The sequence below is a fragment of the Meleagris gallopavo genome, chromosome 6 (genome assembly GCF_000146605.3).
Source record: "Meleagris gallopavo isolate NT-WF06-2002-E0010 breed Aviagen turkey brand Nicholas breeding stock chromosome 6, Turkey_5.1, whole genome shotgun sequence".
NCBI lineage: Eukaryota > Metazoa > Chordata > Aves > Galliformes > Phasianidae > Meleagris > Meleagris gallopavo.
In genome coordinates this window covers 46,130,318-46,151,667 of record NC_015016.2, presented here as the reverse complement: position 1 = coordinate 46,151,667, position 21,350 = coordinate 46,130,318, and the positions used below count along the sequence as shown (strand labels likewise).

At 40.7% G+C, this 21,350-nt stretch overlaps 1 protein-coding gene across 1 annotated transcript in view; it reads left to right on the top strand.

The window, feature by feature from the left end:
* The window catches only part of BMPER (BMP binding endothelial regulator), a 144,870-nt gene that overhangs the window by 99,077 nt on the left and 24,443 nt on the right, over window positions 1-21,350 (top strand). Inside the window, exon 14 of the mRNA XM_031554058.1 lies at window positions 4,478-4,814. Within this exon, the coding sequence (XP_031409918.1) occupies window positions 4,478-4,814 (337 nt within the window). The remainder of the gene's footprint in view (window positions 1-4,477; window positions 4,815-21,350) is intronic.

The following is a 21,350-nucleotide window of genomic DNA, read 5'->3' as shown; positions in this document are numbered from 1 at the left end:
GATTAGGTTTCTCTTACTGAAGGCAGCACGATAGGCCAAGTCCTCCTTACCTCAGCACAGAAGACATGGAAAGAGGCAGAGAACAACATGACTCCATTTTGCTGGGAGAGGATAAGCAGCAGAGAGGCTGTACAGAGAAGAAATGTGCTGAGTGGAGCTGTTTTAAAGACAAAATTTCTATTCCACAAGAAATTCCAAATGCCAAGGGAAAATAATCTGAGAATTTTCTGGAACATGGATTTTTTTAAAATGTATGCTTTCTCAACACAGTGGGGGAACAGAGGCAAAGGAAGGAGATAATGAAAAATAAGCAAAGCTTCTTAACTAGAAGAAAAATTGAAGTAAAATTGGTCTGGAAAGTGCAGAGTCTGGTGCTTACAGCTCAGTCAGCATTCCCTTGGTTTTTGGTTTTCCCTTTGCAGAGCTGGGAGCTGAGTCCCGGATAAAACAGGGGAGTCCAATGCATCAGGAAACCTTGTGGTCCCTGGCTACAAGGCAGTCTGCATGGCAGGACTGTCCTGGAGTTACATATCCTGAGAGTCCAGGCTTCCAGACAGCCCACCAGGCGAGCTGGCATGAAACCAGGTTGGAGCCATGCCTGAGTTCTGTTGGAAGTTCATTGAATCTGATATGCCTCCCTGATGCATTTCATTTCTGATGAATTGGCATTTTCCCGTGAAAACCTGTTTTGTTGCTGAATTCCTCACCAGCTGTATCCCTGGGTTCCGCAGCAGCAGTTCTGGCACCCTGAACTTGCAGGTACTCCCAGTACTGTCTGGCATGCTGTTGATTCCTTGTCTACAATGAGTATATTAACATATTAAGAAGACAAGAGAGCTGGTGGTCACAGAGTTGATGCTAATTCATCTGTCCCTCCAATGCAGGAGTGTTTTTAGTTGTTGTTTTTTTTCTGGGCAGATCTTTTTCACATATCTGGTTCGCTGAGATTTTCTGTTGGCCCTAGATTTTTAGGGAAGAATGATCTGCCAGTTCTTGAGGATGCCTTTACCATGAAAAATCATGCAGAACAATTGATGGGAGTTCCCAGCATGTGAAACTCAGTGTGTGATGTGCATAAATCCAGAAGAATTTCTTTTAAATGCAGTAGAGCACATAGTGTGCCAAGTTAAGAAATCAAGTACCAAGTTGGTTAAGTGTCCTTCAAAGAAAGAGGAAAATTGGAATACACTAAAAAGTAACTCTGAGAATGTTCCTTTTCTGCACATCTCCAGATGGGACAGATGCTGCATCCTTTGGCTTCCAGTCTCACCACTTGGATTCTGATTCTTGTCCAAGCGAATGGGAAACTCATCCATTGAGAGAGAAAGAGAGGGGGTTATAGGCACCAGGAAACTCTTCCAAACAATTTCTGTCTGCCAAGGAGACCATTTTAAACGTTGCTCCATAGCATAATCCCGTCTGTCACAGCTCTAGTTGGTTTACAGAAACCAACTGAATTTTCTGCGTGTGAACAAACGAAAAGGCACACTCTGCATGGTGCAAGCAGGCACTGACAGAGTTCTCATACATGTTAGATTAAATACCCTTCTTAATTACCCCAAATGGAAGAAGCTCCACTATGGACAGAAAACTCTAGACTGTTCATGAAAGCTAGAAATCTTGTTAGTATAGCTAAAGACAACCTGGCATAATGAGTTTACTTGCTATGCTTGCGTCTTAGCAATTACAGCAAATATAGTGTAATTACTTTATATCTAAGTAGGAAAAATACGTCCACTGCTGGTAGTTAAACTGTAACTCTCTTGAATCAAATCCCATAATCAAAGCAGGGACCTCTAGATTTAAAAGTGTGCATTTTTATATGCTGAGGTTAAAAATCAGAATTTTATGTTATTCATGCGTGCATATCTAGAGTTGACAGGACAATGCATGACAAGATGCCAGTGTCTCACCAAGGACACACGAATATTCAAGATTATATTAGAGTTAGCCTTTTGTAATAAATACAGGTGATTTCACTGAAAGTCAGTAATTCATTACTTGAGAACGAGAAAAAAAAAAACATTATAAAAGGAAAATTAGGATTAAATCATTTACCTGACTTTTGGGACTCTACTTAAAGTCAGCAGCTTCTGAAGGAGCTCATTTGGGGAACAAGTTGAAAACTACCTTAAAAATGAAGCTATTTACTGAAGAGAGCTGTCTGAAGACTTGGATCTGGATACTTCAAACTTTCAGAAAGTTTACATGATTCTCAAGTCTGAAATAATCTTGGTTTATACGTTAATGGCAAGTTTTTTTTCTAAATGCCAGCACAGCAGTATTAATCTGGTGTCTGCAAATCAAGCTGTGTTTTGTTTTGTTCAACGTTGTCAGAAGCAAAAACAGCTGGAATTTGAATTTGTCCAGCAAGGATAATGTATGAAGCAGCTTGAAAAGGCAGCTTTCCTTCTTGCCACTGTGCTGGCCTCATTAACCAAAGTATTCTTGCACAATTTCTCAGCTGGTTTGGTGTAAAATGCCTCTGGAGGAGAAAGTGGTCCTATGCATTCTGGGATGATGAAGGAATTTGAAGCTGCTTTCAGGCAACGTCATAGTATATGTATTAGTAGTATCATTGCATATCTATAACAATAAGAAAGCATGATGAAATAGTCTGTGGAGACTGATGCAGAGTTATCTGCAAACCTTGCTGGGTAAATCTTCTCCCAAACACTTGGGGTAGTGTAAATCAAAATGGGACGTGATAGTCTACACTGATGGCAAAGCTCCCCTTCTACAGCCATTGAAGGGCTCTCACAGTTGATGCATGGACTAGATGATGTTAGTGGTTCCTTTTTAACCTTAATGATTCTGTGATTCTGTGATCGTTGCCCATTAGGCCTCACCCTGGTCCTCTGTGCACAGGTAGGAATTGTCATAGGAGACAGTGGGATGTGTTGCTGAACAAAGGGCTCCAGCTTTGAATTGAATCGCTGGTATGTTAATTACTTGCATGAGCACAGAGAAGGATTTGGATTGCACAGTGACAAGTGCTGATTTACAAGAGGAAAGGGTGGTGCTAAGCCAGCCCACAGAGCAAATGTAGAAATCTGGAGCAAATCCCTGGTCCTGCACCACAAAGCAGTGCTGTTTGGTATTCTTGGCCAGACACAGAGGAGAGTGAAATCTGGATTATCCTGTTTAAAAGCAGGTTCCTTTGTTTATCCTTAAATAACTGCCACACATGGGTACTTTATGGGAATAAATTAACATCAGCAAAGTGGTTTGTGGTCTTCAGATGGAGGGCACTTCAGAGATGCAAAGTATTAGCATTCATCAGATGTTGGAAGGGCCATTTTGGGGTGAAAGTTAAGTGATACTTGGTGTTGTTTTTATCACATACAATACCAAAATTGCATTCCTTTATGAGATACGTATGTACTGCTCCGAGGATAGAATTCACTTCATATAAGAAGATAGAATTCACTTCATTATAACTCAGGTTAAAATTATAATTTTAGGCTCCACCTGCTTTCTGGACCATCTATAATGTCACTGGAAACAGAAGGGCATTCAGAAGGTAGTTTATTCCCACTGTATTAGACATCCATGCTGTGAACCCTGAACTACCTATTTTTCTCCATTAAAGAGACCTAAAGCTAGACATTTAGTTTTACATGGGTATAGACATAAAATAGATTTCACACACAGAAAGCAATTTTGATTTTGATGCATTGCAAGTATGAAACCTTACTGTAAAATAGATTGTACCATGACACTCATATCCTGGCCTTTAGATGGATGTTCCATGTCTACTGTCACTCCATAATGCTGCTGACTTGTCAGGTCAACTTCAGAAGATTGATCCATCTGAATGATCCATCTGAATCCATTTCAGAATGCTTTCTTGCAGCAGTTTTACTCATCTGGCATCTTTTTGCTTTCATTTTGAATCTCTTTTTATTCACACAAAGTACTGATTTTGGAATTGTTGTCTTACCCAAGTGATTATCAGCTCTTTAGATAAGAAAGTTTTCACTGTCACTGTCAGATTCCCATAGGGCATGGGCACCTTTTTACACCCATGACCTGTCCAGCAGGTGACAGTGGCTGAAATTGTGGCCCTCCTGAAATCCACTAGAAATTTGCCCTAGAAAATTCAATTTGCTGACTTGATCAACAGCCATCATTCAGTTTTGAGAGCAGTTCTGCTTTGGATCCAGATTTTTTTAGGATGACCCCATCGAATAGCAAGGAGGAAGAAAAGTAAACACAGAGAGGGACAAGTATATTGTAATCAACAGTGATTTAAGAAACACCACACTTGCCAGAGGTGCTTACTGAGAGGTAAATAGAAATCTAACAGTATTATCAGGAGGAAACCAATAGCTTTGTTTAGGTTCCTCTGAACACTGTTTCACATATATACGGTACAGTTTATTATATAAGGTACAGTTTATTAACCTCAATTTCTTTCTTTTTTTTTTTTTCTTTTTCGAAACTGTGTTTTTATCTCATCTCTTTCTTTTGTTAGGCCTGGAAATCTCATGGGATGGAGACAGTTTTGTGGAAGTCATGGCTGCACCACATCTGAAGGGCAAACTCTGTGGCCTGTGTGGTAACTACAATGGGCACAAACGAGATGACCTGATCGGGGGGGATGGGAATTTCAAGTTTGACGTGGACGACTTTGCTGAATCCTGGCGTGTGGAGTCTAATGAGTTCTGCAGTCGCCCGCAGAGGAAACCTGTGCCTGAGCTCTGCCATGGGACTGTCAGGGTGAAACTCCGGGCTCACCGGGAATGCCAGAAGCTCAAAGCCTGGGATTTTCAGAGCTGTCATTCAACGGTGGATTACACAACTTTTTACCGGTAAGTGAGGCTTGCTGAGGAGGAGGAAAAAATTATTGTGTGAGGAAAAAAAAACACACACAAAATTTACCCAATTCAGTAATTTCAGTGCATGTTTTGAGCTGTTTTTGAGCAGTAATAGTAAACAGGGTTACACTTACACTTGCAGGTACATTATGGAACGCTTTTTCTGACACAGGGATCAGAAAATGACAGTCCTAAGCTAATACAGAGCTGAGCAGCTGACAGGGAGAAAGGCAGACTTACGACCACTTAGAGAAAGAAAAGTGCTTTTGGAGACTGAAAAAAGGGGGAAAGTAACAAAAGACTTCAAAACGTTTTGGTAAGCATCTTTTAATTTCAAAGTCAGCTGTAAAGCTTAGGCTGACTTTAATTGCTATTGCTTGTAGTCCAGAGAATTCTTCCCGAAAAGGTTTTGAAAATGACTTAATTAAAGCAGAGACATCAAGTACTACTTCTTCCTCTTGGATGGTGTAGTTTGTGGGTGTGAAAATTTGAAAGGACCGAGTTAACAAAATGTTCAGTCCATGCCCATCTTGCCCTAGGAGCAAACAAAGACAGAAGAGGATCTAGAAGTCTTGTCTGAGGGAACTATTAAAGAGTTTTTATTTTTAAAATGTTTCCAGTCTAAACCACAGATACATCATTTCTGTTCTTTAACTGGCATGAGTTTATTTGCCCCTCACTCAGTAAATAAAATTGGCTTTTCATTTGATTGCCTGACATAAAAGATAAAAGCTAGCCGAGTCACAGTTGTGTGATGACGGATGGAGCTGCCTGCTCTCTGAGCTCCCAGCTTTCCCCACTCACACACATCTGCTCAACTGTAGAGCTTATTAGGAAAAGCTTTCTAAAATGATCCCATTTCCCTCAAGAATTGCCTTTCCTCTTCTTTTATAACGAGGCAGAAAGACTTTTATCTACCCTAGCAGAAGTACTACTACTGAGTACTAGGAAATGCTAAAAGAAATCACACAGCTTGTCTCTGTGTTTCTGCGTTTAGCTTCCTATAGAGTATCCCAGCTCAGCAGCCCAGCAAAAAGTAAAAATTATACCGTGGGTAGGCTGTAATGCTTTGTCTTTTCCAATGGCTGGGGACACAGCAGAGACCGCTAGAGCTGCTAACACATGCACACAGAGTCTGTTGGATGCATTTCAGCAGCATTCCCATCTCACTTCCATCGTTCTCTGAAGGTAAGTGATGACAATACAAATGGAAAACAGGCATACAGAGATTTGTTTCATTTTGCAGTTGATTATTATTTTTTTTTTGGTCCCTTTTTAAAAGTAGTTTGTGATTGATTTACTGCAATACACTTTCCTGACACTACAGTGGAAAATGATTTACATTTTGGCTAGAGCAGACAGAAAAAAATCTTGCACATGAGAATTACCATTAAGCATTTCTGTTCCTTTACGATATTGTCTCCTCTCCTGGAAGGACACTGACATCAAGCAAGTATTTAATTAGATTATGTCCCTTTGGAGAAAAGTTTATTTTTCTCTTAGGAGAATTTACATTGAAAGGACCATCATATCCTGTCAGAAGTGGCTGTTCATTTGCTTCTATTTAAATATCACCAGTTATTAGAATGTTCAGATCCAAATACGGGAGTCACGGATAAAATATAAGTGAGAAATAAATGCAGAGATTTAGTAGGATGTTGCTGCTTGTTAAAAACCGTCAAAGTTGTAACAAATAATTTATTCAACAATCACGGCCATTTTTCATACTAGGAAATTACTCCAAGCAGGTTAACATGCATTTGAGAAAGCTCTGCGAAGCTTTTTATTAGAAATATTTACACACATAATTATACATGTGTGTGTTTACATATAAAATATGAGTACTTCTAGGAGCTGCATTTTTCCTGAATGTTTTTCAGAGACACCACTGTTGGTTTAACTAAATTTTTCCAATTATTTTTTATTATGAACAACCTTCAGGTAACAAAAGGCAGTGAAGAAAGCACAATGTTGGGGTCAGGTTTTTTCAGCTTCCTGCTTTTTTCCTCTCTGACTTGGATAAATTCTCAGTTTTTACTCTCCAACACATTATGGATTTTTTCCATTTAAAATCCTGCATTCTCAAAGGATTATTTTTTCTTGGTTATTCTTGCCTATATTATCAGCATCATCTCATTTTCACTATGCTGCTCTTCTAGTGACTTACTGCTAATAAGAATTCTCAGAAATAGAAATACACTCAGCAGGAACCTTACAAACTAGGGTGTGTTTTTCTGCAAATACCAAAAAAGGCAGCGAACAATGCATTGCAAACATTTGTCTGACATTGTGTTACTGATGCGATTTTTGTGAAGACATCTCAAATTCATTTGAAGTCTCATCCTTTTCACAGCTGTAGTTTCTCCTTTTGTTAGCCATCCAAAAAACATACAGCAAGACTGCCTCGATTGTTAGGTGAAAAGGATACGGTTAATGTTTGAAAGTGTAAAGATCTTCTTGTATGGTTGTTGGGGTGTATGGGAACTGTTGAGTCCCAGACTGCACCACTGATTGATCACCTGAGCAAGCACTGAGTCAGCCATGGGAGCACAGGTGAAGGCGATTCAGCTGTGTGACCAAAGGGGTGGAGCCTGGCTGCACCTCTCCTAGACCCCATTTAAGGGCTGACTGCCACTGGGGAAGGGTCTCTTGCTGGAGATCCCTCCTTTGTGGAGTCTTTCTAGTGAACCTACATTTTTGGATACAGGTGAGCATTCCTTCCCTGTTTGTTTCTTTTCCCATTTTACTTTCTGGCTGTAGCACCAATTGTAACAGGGGTGAAGAACAGCTAAGCGCTTAGTTTGACCTTGATAGATCTTTGATGCTTTATGAGAAATGATGATTCTGCACCTTACCTTTCACCTTTTTTTGATGTTGTAACTTTGGTGATTTGCATCTCTGCAAAGCGCCTGGAAAAATAAAGCATAAAAGAAAGAATTTTGAAATAGTCCAGACTCCAAACTAGCAATTCTGGCATTTAATTTTATACCACTCTTTTAATTCTTTGTATTGTGACTAGACATGTTTTATGGGCTTCTAATTTTGTTTTGTTTAGTTTGAGATTGGTATTTTTTGTTTGTTTTTGATGCCTTTCTAGTTGTTCAGTATTCTTGAGCAATGCTCTAAAAATAATTCTTAGGGTTGAACTTCATGGAGGCAAGTTTAAGTAGGGAGAAAATTTTGAAGGTTTTGGTAAAGGAGGTCTTAGTAAATTCCATGTTAAGAAGAGATTAAGCAGTGATAATCATCACCACTACCTCTGCTCTGTTCTGTACTTATAAAAGTGGAAAAGAATCCTGGATTACACTTTTCCAGAAAATAACCAGTTTTTTTAGAGAAGAATATTTTGATCATGCATGCAGTAAAGCTTGCATTCAGACTTCTGAAACTGCCTTTTAATGTAAGCAGCACAAAGTAAGTAATAAGTGGTATCATCTTGTCACGCTGTTGATAACACAAAAAAACCTCATCACATTATCAAGAATTATCACGGTACTCTTTCTTTAAGCTCCTGAATAAGGGTTTAGGGGTTTGGGATTTGAGGAACAGATCTTTCAGCACTCAGTGAGCCCTTCCCCTAATCTCACTGTGGGTAATTGAGCTGCACAGGAGCAGGGGCATGGAGCTGACTTCAGTGAGCTGGGGGAGCCATATAGCGTTGGGGTCAGCTTCATGGTACAGTCTATGCCTCCTTTGCTCAGCTGTGGCCAGTGCCTCTTGGAAGCCTCTCTGGGAGATACAGGAGCAGGGCAGCACCCAGCAGAGGGTGCAGACACAGGAGTGATGGAGGCACAGCAGCACTGCTCTGCACAGGAGCTGGTTGGGCTGCAGGGAACAGCGTGAAGGGAGACACAGGACTTAATACCCCTAGTAATATCTGCCCTTGTAAGCAGGATTTGTAATGATTCGGTGTCACTGATAGGATTGGAATATGGTATTAACATGATATTAGCGAATCACCCATCTGTAAGGCATGTATATGGCAGCTGAGCTCAGGAATGGCTGGTCAGGCATTGCTCGGGGCCCCTACTACTGACATAGATTTAGGAAAATACTTAATGTCTTGCTTTTGCCATGTAGTAGATTTCTCTACTTGAGATGGGAAAAACTGTGCTTGAGACAAGTCTTTTTTTTATTATTCCTTCTACTGTTAATTTTTTTGTTATTTTTGGTATTAAGTTTTTAACTGTCAGTAGCATACAAAAAAATTATTACTCTTTTAATCGCTCTTTTGTAATTATTGCAAGAGGTGTGTTTTGTTGTCTTAAACACCTAAATTTAATCATATTCCATGTTTTATGATGAACGATGATTAATAATAGCTTAATGATATAACAAAAGGAAATAGTTTCAAACTAAAAGAGGGTAGATTTAGGTTGGATACAAGAAACAAGTTTTTTACCATAAGGACAGTGAAGCACCGGACAGGATGACCAGGGAGGTGGTGGATGTGCCATCCCTGGAGACATTCAAGTTTAGAGTGGACAGGGCTCTGAGGAACCTGGTGGAGCTGTGGATGTCCCTGTTCACTGCAGGGAAGTTGGACTAGATGGCCTTTAAGAGATCCTTCCAACTCAAACAATTCTGTGATTCTATAATTCATTCAGTTGAATCACTCAAAGGCATTTGGGAATTGCAAATCTACTCTGCAATTCTTGTCTTAAATATTCCTTGAGAGTGCTGATTCTATTCCAGTATAATGAATTAGTGAGTTTATTTTGCAGTTACCTTGTGTAGTTAAGTTTTCAGATGCTTAATTTTCCTGAAACTTTCCACTTAACTAGAGAAAACGTTATTGTTTAGCATCAGTGCATCAATTGCAGTGTTGTGTAGTCCATCAGCTCCCTCTTATTAGGTTTGATAGATATGCCGTGAATGGCTGCAGAGAACATGTGAGCTGCAGCATTGCTGAGTTAATTACGAGCTCTATTTAAAAGACACAAGGGTTTGAAGCAACTTTTTAGGGTTTTTTCTCCCATTAACAATGATGTCCTACAGCTGTAAAATTCATGTGGTTATGCCTCTGTGTTCGCTCAGCGGGACAGTGCAAAAGAAATGTCGGCTGAAGAATGACTTCAGAAAGGCCCACTTCATGTTCAAGGAGTGGTTGGAATTAGGATCTCTGTAGCCTTCTGTTTTCTGCCAAGGGTGCATATTGCAAAATCCTCCCTGCAAGGTTTTCTGCTCCCAGCTGTTGATGTGGGCACAGCAGTTTCCTGTGCTGCTCCAGCTAAGGTCAGGCAATTCTGGGGCTCGTGTGGTGGAGTCAAAGGGTGGCTGTAGCCCTGAATGCTGTCTGGGGCAGCTCCTGCCCCTACCCCAGCCTCAACAGCTGTGTCTCCTGCTGGCACAGCTGGCCTGTGCCCACTTCAACTCAGGGCTAGCAGTATTGGCTCAAAATTGTAATGGTAATCTGAAGCTGAGGATGGTGCCCGTGTGGAGACCTTGCTCCTGCTCGCCTTCATGATGAGATAACAATGCTCCTGCCTGACCTCCTTTCTGAATCTGACCCTAATTCTGGGTACTAACAGCAGTGTAACCACAGAAGAGAGGAGCTCAGGTTGAAACAATTCACTCAGCTTCTTGGGCAAATTCACACTGAGCAACTGTGTGGCCCAGGGAGCTTCTGGTTTAGAAGGAATTCAAAAATATTGGACATTATAATCATACTTTTTTTAAGCAAATCTTCACCAGGACTTGAGTTTCCCATGAGCTAGATGCTCCCCTTATTCTGCTCTGCTCAGTGTCTGTGACGCTTTTATCTATGTGAAGTGATCCCAAGTTTTAGCTGCTTGTATTATTAAATGCTTAATAATTCAAGCTTTCTGTTCAGAAATACTCTGCTTTATGTCATTCTACTTACACAAGGTGACTTTTTTTTTGCAGTTCTATATTGGACAAATGTGGAAAAAAAATAAACCTGAATGTATAGGCAACAAGAGAGCTGCTGTTGCCAAGCCTTGCAAAAGTACAGGTGCTTGGGAAAACATTCTCTATCTATCTGGCTGGGCTGCCTTGACTTTGTGCCCTTATAGGAATTGACATTACTCCCAAAACTACTTCTGAATGTCTGCCACCGAGCCACACTTGTGAATCTTGTGGAATGTCATGATGAACTCCCTGACACACAGGTAAGAGGCACCAGGATTGAGTGCTGGTAGCTGACAGCGCTAACAAATAGGAGAAAAGAAACTTTGTGGTGTCTGAACTTTGCAATTCCTAGCAACAAGGATCAAACTTTACTACCTATATTCTGATAAGAGTATTGTAGAAATACCACCTTATGTATACATATAAATCTATAGATCACCACTGTTCTAAGCCTCTTCGTGTAGTATTTCTCATCTGAATTAGCCAAGAGTTAGTGCAGGCTGCCAGAAAAGTACTGCTTAGTTTTAAGGATCAAAAGCTTGGATTTGGACAAATAGGTTGAATGGCCAGGAAAGATAAATCTAAACCGAAGCTGAGCTCGGTTATCTGTGGATCATGATTCCTCTTCATCTTTCTCCCATACCCCTGCCCCTGGTGAGGTATTTTTCACGTAACCAAGCTTCATCCACTTGTCTGTTTAGAAAAAATACTTCAGGAGTTTGGGGCTAGAAAACATTCTTTTCTTTGTATCAGTGGTTATTACAGCTGTGAAATACTGAAGCAGTGCCAGAGGATTCACAGATGTCTCCTTTCCTGTTGAGGTATTGGGAATGGGCAGGGGAGAGAATGAGGGTGGAGAGGGCTCCAAAATCTGACAAGACTGTGGTGTTGGACAGACACCATTCACCTGGGACCATCCATGGCTTATTTCCAGCCAAAAAAATGCATGCTTCCCCGATGACCCACTTTGAGCTTCCCTATATGGAAAGTTAATGATTTTATTTTTTTTTAACACGGAAATATTTTTATAGGAAGACCAGATGAAGCAACATACTATTCTGTGATTAAAACTTAGAGAGTTTTCCTTTGCTTCAAAGGATGGCACGTCTGGAATGTGGCTGTTTTTCTTACCTAATTATGTGATCACAACCCTACCTGATGCTGTCTCTTTACACTGAATGAGATGTTATTTTCTACTGCTTGCAAGTGTAATATGAGGCTTTTTTTCTGCTCCTTGCCAGGAAAGAGCTCAATTTGTGATTATCATGCATGCAGAGGCTTATTACAAAAACCTGCTTCTGCCTAGTAAAACTTCATTTGTCTTTGGTTTATTACCCGTCTCAGTGAAATTCAAGTCAGGTGTTTCATAACAAAATATTGTCTTCTACTTTGCCCTCTGTCTGACAGATGTGAGACTCTCTGTGAAAATGTAAGGTCAACTTGACTATGACAGAAGTGATTGTAAAGTATGGTAGGGAAGGCAGGAAAGGGATAGAGATCTAACAGAACAAGTAGAGTGCCATAAATGCACTTCTCATTTGCCAATATGGAAAGCATTTGCAGAAACTGTTGTTCCTGGGTTGCTTTTAAGAGAAGTCTGATTCTTTTTTCTTTTAATTTATTTTGATTTAATTTGTTTGGCTCATTGACTTTGGTCCACAGTGCCCTGGTGTTGTGGGATAAAATCCTGGTTCATTGAAGACCATGGGAACTTTGCTATATTTGAAGGAAGTGACTTTATCATTGTGGCTGTCCCTGTCCCATGCAGGCTTAGTACACAGACCTGTGTGTTAGTAATCCTGAACTAGCCTTTCTGCCACTTTCTATACCACAGATTAAACTGGTTCAGAGACAGAGGATTCTTTCATTAGTGGAGTAGACAAAAAGTGAAATGCATCCAGGCTAGGGTTCCCAGATCCTGTCTGCCCGCTGCTTGTGAAATCTAAGAGGTGGCTTTGCGAAGCAGACAACATAATTTGGCTGGCTGCATGCAACTCAGAGGTCACTCCTGTTTTTCACTAATTTGAGGTCACTCGTATTTCTTCTCACCTCTGAGGTGTTCGTAGAAGTACTCTGCAACTCCTGGTACTGCCATCCCCCACGTTTTTTCCAGCCTTATCTGCTAGGCTTTTAACAACATCCCAGGCATAGCTTTTATAATACAGAGTTGCCCACCCCCAAGCTCCTTATTAAATCTGCAGTCTTCAAGTGCCACTTTATGCCACTCATGAGCGTGCACTACGACTGTTACTTTTTGGCAAAGCAAAAGCACATCCCTGTTGTGTAAATATTTTCTTGAAAGGGCCCTTTCGCTTTTTGGAAAATATCCCTGATGTCTCAGTAGTATAATACAATGCATAATTTTTAAAAGAAGAGAAGAGCAGGTGTGGGGAGGAACTACTAGAAAAGCAGAGCGGTATCCTCCCTTGTGAAACTGTTTTAAAAGACTCCACCTGTCAGCTAGTGCAACTTGATCCACTCCCAGAGTAAAAATACTTGCTACTCTGAAGTATTCTTTTTAATGGCAAAAGTAAAGCCTGGTTTTGGAGGGATGCTACTCAGAAAAGCTGTCAGCATCATTAGAGCATATTTTGTGCCTCTCTCAGATACTGTAGAATTTGAACTACGGCTGCTACAGAGTCCAAGACCTCTGTTCGATCTCACTTTAATTAGCTTCAGAGAGATGCTCACAGCAAGGCTTTCCTTGCTAGTTGTTTTTTATTTAATTTTAGCTTTTTACGTTTTAATTTATTGCAGTATTGATTTTTAAATAAAAATAAAATGTTGCTATTTCCGTGAATAAATAATTCAGGAAACCAACCCATCACTTCTCATATTCTGCCTTGGGCTGAAGCTAATAATTGTTGCAAGGAAGAGGAAACCCACCCATACTGTAGCTGGCCAACTGTGCCATGTCATATATGGCGGAGAAATCCCTTTCAGGCCCCTGAGATGATCAGTTTACAGCTCATAGCATGAAATTTTAATTACCTTTCTTTTAACATGCATAACTGCAAAGCTACTATATTTCAGCTCCTATTTTAAGCCACCTGCAGTATATCCTGCCTAATTAGACACACAGCATAGATGAACAAGGGTGTTTATAAGCAGGCAAATGAGATGAATTTGTGGGAAACGTTTTAAAAATAAGCTTAACCTAATCCTCCTGTTATTCTTATGAGTTCATTTATGCTTCTGGCAGGATAACCAGACAAAGCAGGACGTGAGCACAAAAAAACTTTTGTAGAAAGTTTGCCTTAGGAAGGTTTTGACAGCCCAGAACAGCTTATCCTGCCTGCTTTTGCTGTGGTGGAGAACTTGTGAAGGGGTTGTTCTTGAGACTTCATACAGGGCTAGACTGAACTGTAATCTTTCCACTGGTTGTCTTTTAGCAGAGAAATCTGTTCCCAGCCTTGGAGATCACTGGGGATCTTTACATTTTGTGAGATTCTTGGTAGCCATCTATAGCAAAGACAATTTATAGTGATGATCTCTCTGCCCTTCCCTGTAAGGACTCAGTATCACAGAACAGTTGAGGTGAGAAGGGACCTCTGTGTCCATCTGGTGCAGCCTTGGCTCCAGTAGAGACACCCACAGCAGGGTGCTCAGGCCTGCATCCAGGTGCTTTTGGAGATCTCCAAGGAGGAGACTCTGCAGCTTCCACACAACCGATGCCAGTGCTGCATGGATGACAGAAATATTTCCTGATGCTCATGTATTCCAGTTCATGCCCACTGCCTCTTTAATTTCCTTGCACAGCTCAAGCTCTTTCAGAAGGCCCTTGCTGCTGCCATTCCACCTGCAGAATGTTAGCTCCCTTGACAGCAGAGCACCAGGAGCAAATGTAGGCAAGTGCCAGGCAATGGAACATGATAGACAGACACAGCCTGTTTTTCTACAAGCACACTGCCGTTGCTGATGAGGTCTTGGGATGCTCAGGTCTTAACACCAGAGGGTTATTGTATTCCAGAGCATCTGAGCAGTGCTGTTTAAAAAAAATAAAAAAAAAAAATTAAAAAAAATGCTGGAAATAGAGCAAGAATGGGTGGAGGCACTTGTGCTTATACAGGAATATGTATTTACTCATCTTGAGATTTACCATCAGAATAACTAATGTTTTGATTAGCTACACAGTGCTAATCAGTTCAGGTTCGCTCCCCTTTTAAACTGTTGAGGTGCTACTTGGCTGAGCTGTGCGTGCGTATTTCTATGCTTATCTGTGCCTCTGGTGAATGCATCAGAGCAGACTTCTGCTAACATGGGGAGAGGGCTAATGGCTGGAGCTTGCTTGTGCCATCTTGGAGCAGGGCAGGAACTAAAATGCCACTGGCTCTGAAATATACAGCAAATTATCCCTTCCTCATCCAAAGGAAGTGAGAGGGATCTATTTGTATCCCAGTGGAGGACTCTGTATGTGAGAGCAGGTACAGAGATTTCACATCTTCATCGTGATATAGAAGATGAAAACTTTTAAGTCTCTCTCTGACTCCACCATTTAAGCCAGTTGAAATTAAAATTGGTGGGGAAATGTGCTGGGGATACTGAAGGGAGTAGGAGCCATATGTTTTCTTGCATTCCTGGGTACTCCTATAACCAATATTCTGTTTGTAAAATATTCGAAAACATAAAAGCTAAAATAATTTCAGCGTGTGAAAATTAATAACTAGTCATTTCTCTTGTGATCAGTCCAGAGGAAGCTCTCGTAAGCGTTGAGGTATTCAGACAGCTGATTTTTGTACATCAGCTCTGAAGTGAGGTATGTAGTTTACAGACTGAGTGCTTAAGGTTATGTACTCTGAGTACATGAAATAAGAGGCTGTTGAGGATGGCGGATGCCATGGAAGCAAGGAAGAAGTTTACAAAGTTCATTTCCTAAGTGCTCCTTCTTAGCACTTTATATTCTCAAATTGCAGTGTAAACATTTAATTCTCACTGCACCTTGGTTTAAAGTTGTTGAAATGAGGAAAGAGTCCTTTGCACAGGAAGCCAAGAGTAGATTTGAGATTAAAATCTGAAAGTGCCTCGTTCTGTGCCTGAAGCTCAAGTCCTTCTGATGGTATTTAAGAGGTTTCACATGCACAGAAAGTGTACTGTCATGTTCTAGTTGAAGTGCACATTCTTCTAAAACTTTCAGAAGAAAGCACTGCTACTCTTTAAGGAACTAGGTCTCTGCTCTTTTAAGGTCCAGCTAAACAACAGCCTGCTGCCATAGACATATTACTGCTAATACTTTGTGCAGTAATGTGTCTATGGCAAGTAAAAACATAATAAAAAGTCAAAACTTAATACCAGACCAAGGTATGGACTATAGAAGGCTTGCTTTTGGGACAGCAGGTGTAAATATACAAGAAAAAACATACCCTGAAACCTTATTCTCTGAAATCAAGGTCCATGCTGAATGGGTTTGAAAGCCTTTGTTATTCTGCTCATCTGTCTGCCTACGTGGTTCTTCTCTGTTGTGCTGATGGCAACTTGACAATGTGAGGAAGGATCACCAAGATATCAGTTGAAGGGCTTGAGGGTCATGTGGTAATCAGAGAAGAACTACGGAGATCTGAAAAACAGGTGATTATTTCATCTGCCATTGGTTTTGTAAATATGCCTTCAGATCCTTTGTGTTAATTATACCATATTTAGTTAGCATTTGAAATGTGAGTTCCTATCACATGCATCCTGATTCTTAAGTTTGCAGGAAGCCCTGTTCTTCACCGCAAACAGCGGCAAAGCTCTAATTTCAAACAAACAAAATACCCACAAGCATAAAATTGAAGTACAGTGCAAAATCATTTCAGCCCGTTAATAACAAGATGTTTGATTTGTATTTTAGCTCTCATTTCACTCACCTGCACTCTGATCTCTGGATGGTTTATCTTTCTGGTTACTTAGAGCTCTGCAAAGTCTTTTTAAGCTGGTGTTCTATCCACTCCCTGTGCATGAGGAAGGCAGATAGCAGTCATCTATGACAGGCACACTATGCATGACTTAGCTAGATCACACAAACCACAGTGGCACAGAGACAATGAGAGGATGACCTTCTCTAACAAGGAATCATCTCGTAAGACCATACTCTCTCCAAAGATCTTTAGACTGCCATCTGAGTTGACGTAATCTATTCCGTGATTGCAGCCTGTGTTACGAGGTAGCCAGGCTGTGTCTCTGGCCAGGATTCCCATCTGGTTTTTGAGGCTAGGAATTCACTTTACGTGTTTCTCTTATCAGCTGCATGCAAACTGTGCTGTCTCGTAGTCCAGAGATTTTCCTTCACCTGTCTCTTTTGTCTCTCAGTGCTATTCATATGCTTTCTTTCTAAATGATAAAGTACTTGGCCAAGAGTGCTTTCTAGTTATGGAATAGCACAGAGATTTCTCTCGACGTTCCCTGTATTTGGAAGCTGCTGTTTTATACGAGCACAAGAAATCTAGCCATGGGACTGGAATTAATAACTCTTGCAACATAAAAAGATGCTATTTATTATCTTCACTGTCCTCACTATCCTTGGAGCAGATGCAGACACTGGGTTCAAAGTCATACCCGAAGTTAAAGATCCTGTGTGTACATGCTCAAAGCGTTGTTGGTGGAATATGTTTTAGTTCCATAACCGTGATGGGCCTGACAGACAGCGGCCTATGCAGAATGCTTAGAAGCTTTTCCATATGACTAGGAAGTTAGGAGTTGACAAATTTCTTCAGTGTTTATAATTAAAGCTCAGAATAAGATCTTAAACAGTTACTGGTTTCTGTTGTGGTCAATATTATGATTTATTGACTTGAAAACCAATTCTGACTGAGAGGAAACTAAGCTTGATTTTTTTTATTTTTTTTTCCCTAAGGCCTAATAAGTCTGGATGCTGACTGAAAACAGAAGTTTGTTTGATATAGACATCCAATAGCAACCTTTTACAAAGATAGGAACTTGTTTCTCTGTCTTTCAATCAAACTTTGTAACTGGCTTTGCTATAATGCTTGTTATAATACTTTATAGAATATAGCATTACAGTGTTGCTTTAAAGAGCCATTTAATTGTGGCTCTACCCCTCTGAAACAGAACTGGTGGGGTTATGTAGAGTGCATGAAAAATGTTAGACTGGTAGCCTAGGGGAGGAAGTGTTGAGTGGGTACAATATGAACAACAGTAATTGGAGCATCTTATGGTGTCCTACTGTTATGTTTCTATCTCAGGCTGTGACAGCACAGTTCTCTGAAGTTTGCAGTTGGTATGATCCTTATATCTATATGGTCCTTGACTATGTCTTCATTACTGCAAACAGTCTGGGCACTTTTGTGACATAGACTCCTCCGTACTGGAAAGCAAGAAAACACAGCTAAACTCATTCCAGGTCACAACTGTTCTTCCTTTTGTATTTGATGTTTTATCATTTTAAACATCAGGTGTTGGAACACAAGAGAGTTTGTGCCAGGAAAGTCAGAAATCGGAGCCTGATCACATAAACCAACATATTGTGTGACTATCATTCCTACATATGCAGCATATGTATTTTGGCTTGCTTCTGTTGCTTAGTAATGTATATAATTCAGACATCTGAACGCTGCTATTTTTTTCAGTCTCCATGAAATTAATCTCCTGCAGATGCTGGCTTGAGGCTGGCAGCATCGCATCCTTCAAGCTTAAGGTGCTAATAACATTCTGAAGTCCACTTTACATTCAGATGTGAGAAAGCCCTTCGGTTTGACATGAACCAGCTCTTTGATCCATCTTTTCTCAAGTGGTGAGATTGAGTTAGTTCAGCTCTCGGAGCTCTAGACAGAATTGTGTTCCATGAAGTAGCCCATAAGTCATTCAATAGTTAGAGCAGAAGTAGTTTACCCAGGAGGTTTTGACACCTCCCTTCCTTGACAGCCTGGAGCCTGTCAAATTACATGGTCAGGCTGAATTCTGACTTCTTGGTGGCTCAGCAAAAGGATTGTGTTGTGAGCCAAGGGTGAAATGACCAAGAGAGGATTATTTTCCTTATATGCAATAGGAACAGAAACTTTTCTGTGTGGTATTGAGTGTCAACTGCAAGAGAACCAGTTTTAGCTGAAGAGTAATGGTATTGCTGAAAGCGTGCAAAGAGATTCATGGTTTAATTTGCAAGGCTTGTGTTGGTTTGTCCTCCTCTCTTGTAACATCCACTGTCTGCATCTGAATGTTCTGCAAGAGCATCAGTGCTCTGCTGCTCCTTTCGGCTGAGAAAAATACATTATGCCCAGATAGCTAGCATTTCCAGGAAAAAAAGTAGTAACTTCTTACAGAGCCTTCCAGAAGCCAGTTGCCTCAACTTTAAAACTTCTTAATGTTCTCCAAAATATTTTGTAAATATGAATGTTGTCTCTCTGCTCCAGGTCATCAGCCTGTGCGGTAACCCAAATGAAGGTGTGAAAGAATATCTTATTTTCCTTTGACCCATCGTTCTCCCCTTTTGCAGTACAGGTGCGACAGTGATGGAGGAACATATTTACAGGTCTGTAGGGCTGCTGGAAAATGCAGTCTCTCCCAGGGTTGTTCACAAAGTGAATCATTATCCTGACTGTAACAATAAATGCCACCACAGAGAATATGCAAGGATTTATCCAAAGGTCATATTCACCCAGAAGGTTTCTTTGTTGAAAGAAGCTTGCAGCTGTGTTAAGATTAAAGAGTGTCAGAGAACCATAGAGTGTGTGGTTTTTTCACTCTAAGTAAAATATGAGCTGTTTGTCTAACAACCCCAGCTGAGGGATGCTAGTGTCAGACAGCCTTGGGGATGTCATATATATTTCCAGTGGGCTTTTAGAATTCAGGAATAATCTCCTTTTTGATGTATTTATCTGACATGTCCTAAGCTCCTGCTATGCTTAGGAAGACTCTTCCTCCCACCATTGTGCAAAGTTTGATAGTCACTCAGAAAAGGGATCAGCTCAGAAAAATGACTGAGGTCAAAGTCATGTCCCAAAAATGAAAATGGCCCAGACGAATCACTCAGGTTCTCACTTGAATGTGCTTAACGTACAGTGAGCCAGACTGCAATGTGATGAGCATTTTATCTGCAGCAACTGGCAGCCACTTGGCTGAATGCTTGCTGATTGGCTTCAGTGAAAACCCTTGTGTGAGTGTTTGTGCATGCCTGTAAGGTCACAGTCATGTAGTTCAGTGTTGGTATGGAACATTTCTGTGGCTAATCTGTAAACATGCTTTTCCTCCCACTGATAATATTTTTAGATAGCGGGATGAGTTTAATACTGATTTGAACAGGGATGTAAAAGTTTTGTCCTTGGTGGCCTAGATTGCTTTGCAGCCCATGGTTGCATGATGCATCTTTCTTTTTTCTTCCTGGTAGACAACACGTCTTTTTTTCCTCTCATATTGTTTGCAGGCCTAATTCTTCAGGAAGCACATCTAATGCTTTGAGAACTGCGTGCTGGTGTTCTCAGCTGTGACAGTCCCCAGGGGGATGCCATGGAAAAATGCTATGGTGGCAGAGGGGGACCTGCAGTGGTGCTGTACTGAATGTTCTTTGGGAAGCAATTGTGGTTACCATTACAGTAAACATATTAATCTTTTGACATTGGCATTGCAGAAAACACCGAAGAAAGGCAATGATAAAGTTAAATATAATTTTAATTATCCTTTGTCACTTCTTACCCACAAGCCGTTTATTTAATTCTTTATCAGAGGGTTCCACATTGGTTTTGCCCACCTGGTGGGCATGGAGAGAAGATGGGGTGGTCTCTCCTCCCAGACTTCCATTGTGAGTTAATTTTTTTCTCAACACGTTCAGTCATGTGTTTTTGCTCTGTACTTCAGAGAAGTTTCAAGTGATCACCTCACAAGAAGTATAAGCCCAGGTAGGGTCCACAAGAGATTGTGGGTAAATATTTTGTCAGCCCAGCAAGAGCTCCTTAGTGGCCAGTTAGCAGATTATGTGTGTACAGCCAGTAGGATTACAGGTGACCTTCAGACTGACAGCTCTCTCTGTGGTTTAGCTGTGATAGTTGTATCATCTCTGAACCTGCATTCTGTCATTGTGATCCCACGCAGTATTTATGCGGGCTTGATCCAGTTAGCCACATAGATGATCATGGGTTGTTGTAAGAGATGAGTTTTTGTGTGGGATGATAGCCTTCAAATATAGAACAAGGTAATATATTGCAAGGCCTTCATGAGGTCTTTTGGGCATGGATGCATGAGCATGTCTGAGGTTTGGTCCTAGCTCTGCCATGTATCACATACAGAGTATCCCCTGAGTGACTCCTCAGTCAAAGCCTTAAAATGTGAGTATGTGAGATAAAGTCTCCAAATTCAGAGTGAACCCTCTGAATGTTGTCAGGCAGCTGCAGATTGTCAGTCCAGCTCTCCTAGCCTTATGATGCAAGTGGGTTATCAGCTGTGCAGAACATGGGAGGAGGCTTAAGCTACTTTAATGCCCAACATTGTAAAGTTTTTCAGACGCACAAATTGTACCAAAGGCTGAAAATATGTGCCTGAACCACTCAGGCAAAAAGTACTTCAAAATTTATTTTGGATGTCTTTTATACATCCACCCTTCTTCTCTGTCTGTCTCTGGTACTTTAGCTGTATTGAGGCATGCATGCAAAAGGAAAACCATAACAAAATCTCTTTAGAAATAGATTCTGAAGGAGTGACCTTCTTCTGAACTTTACATCATGGTTTCCGTTGGCC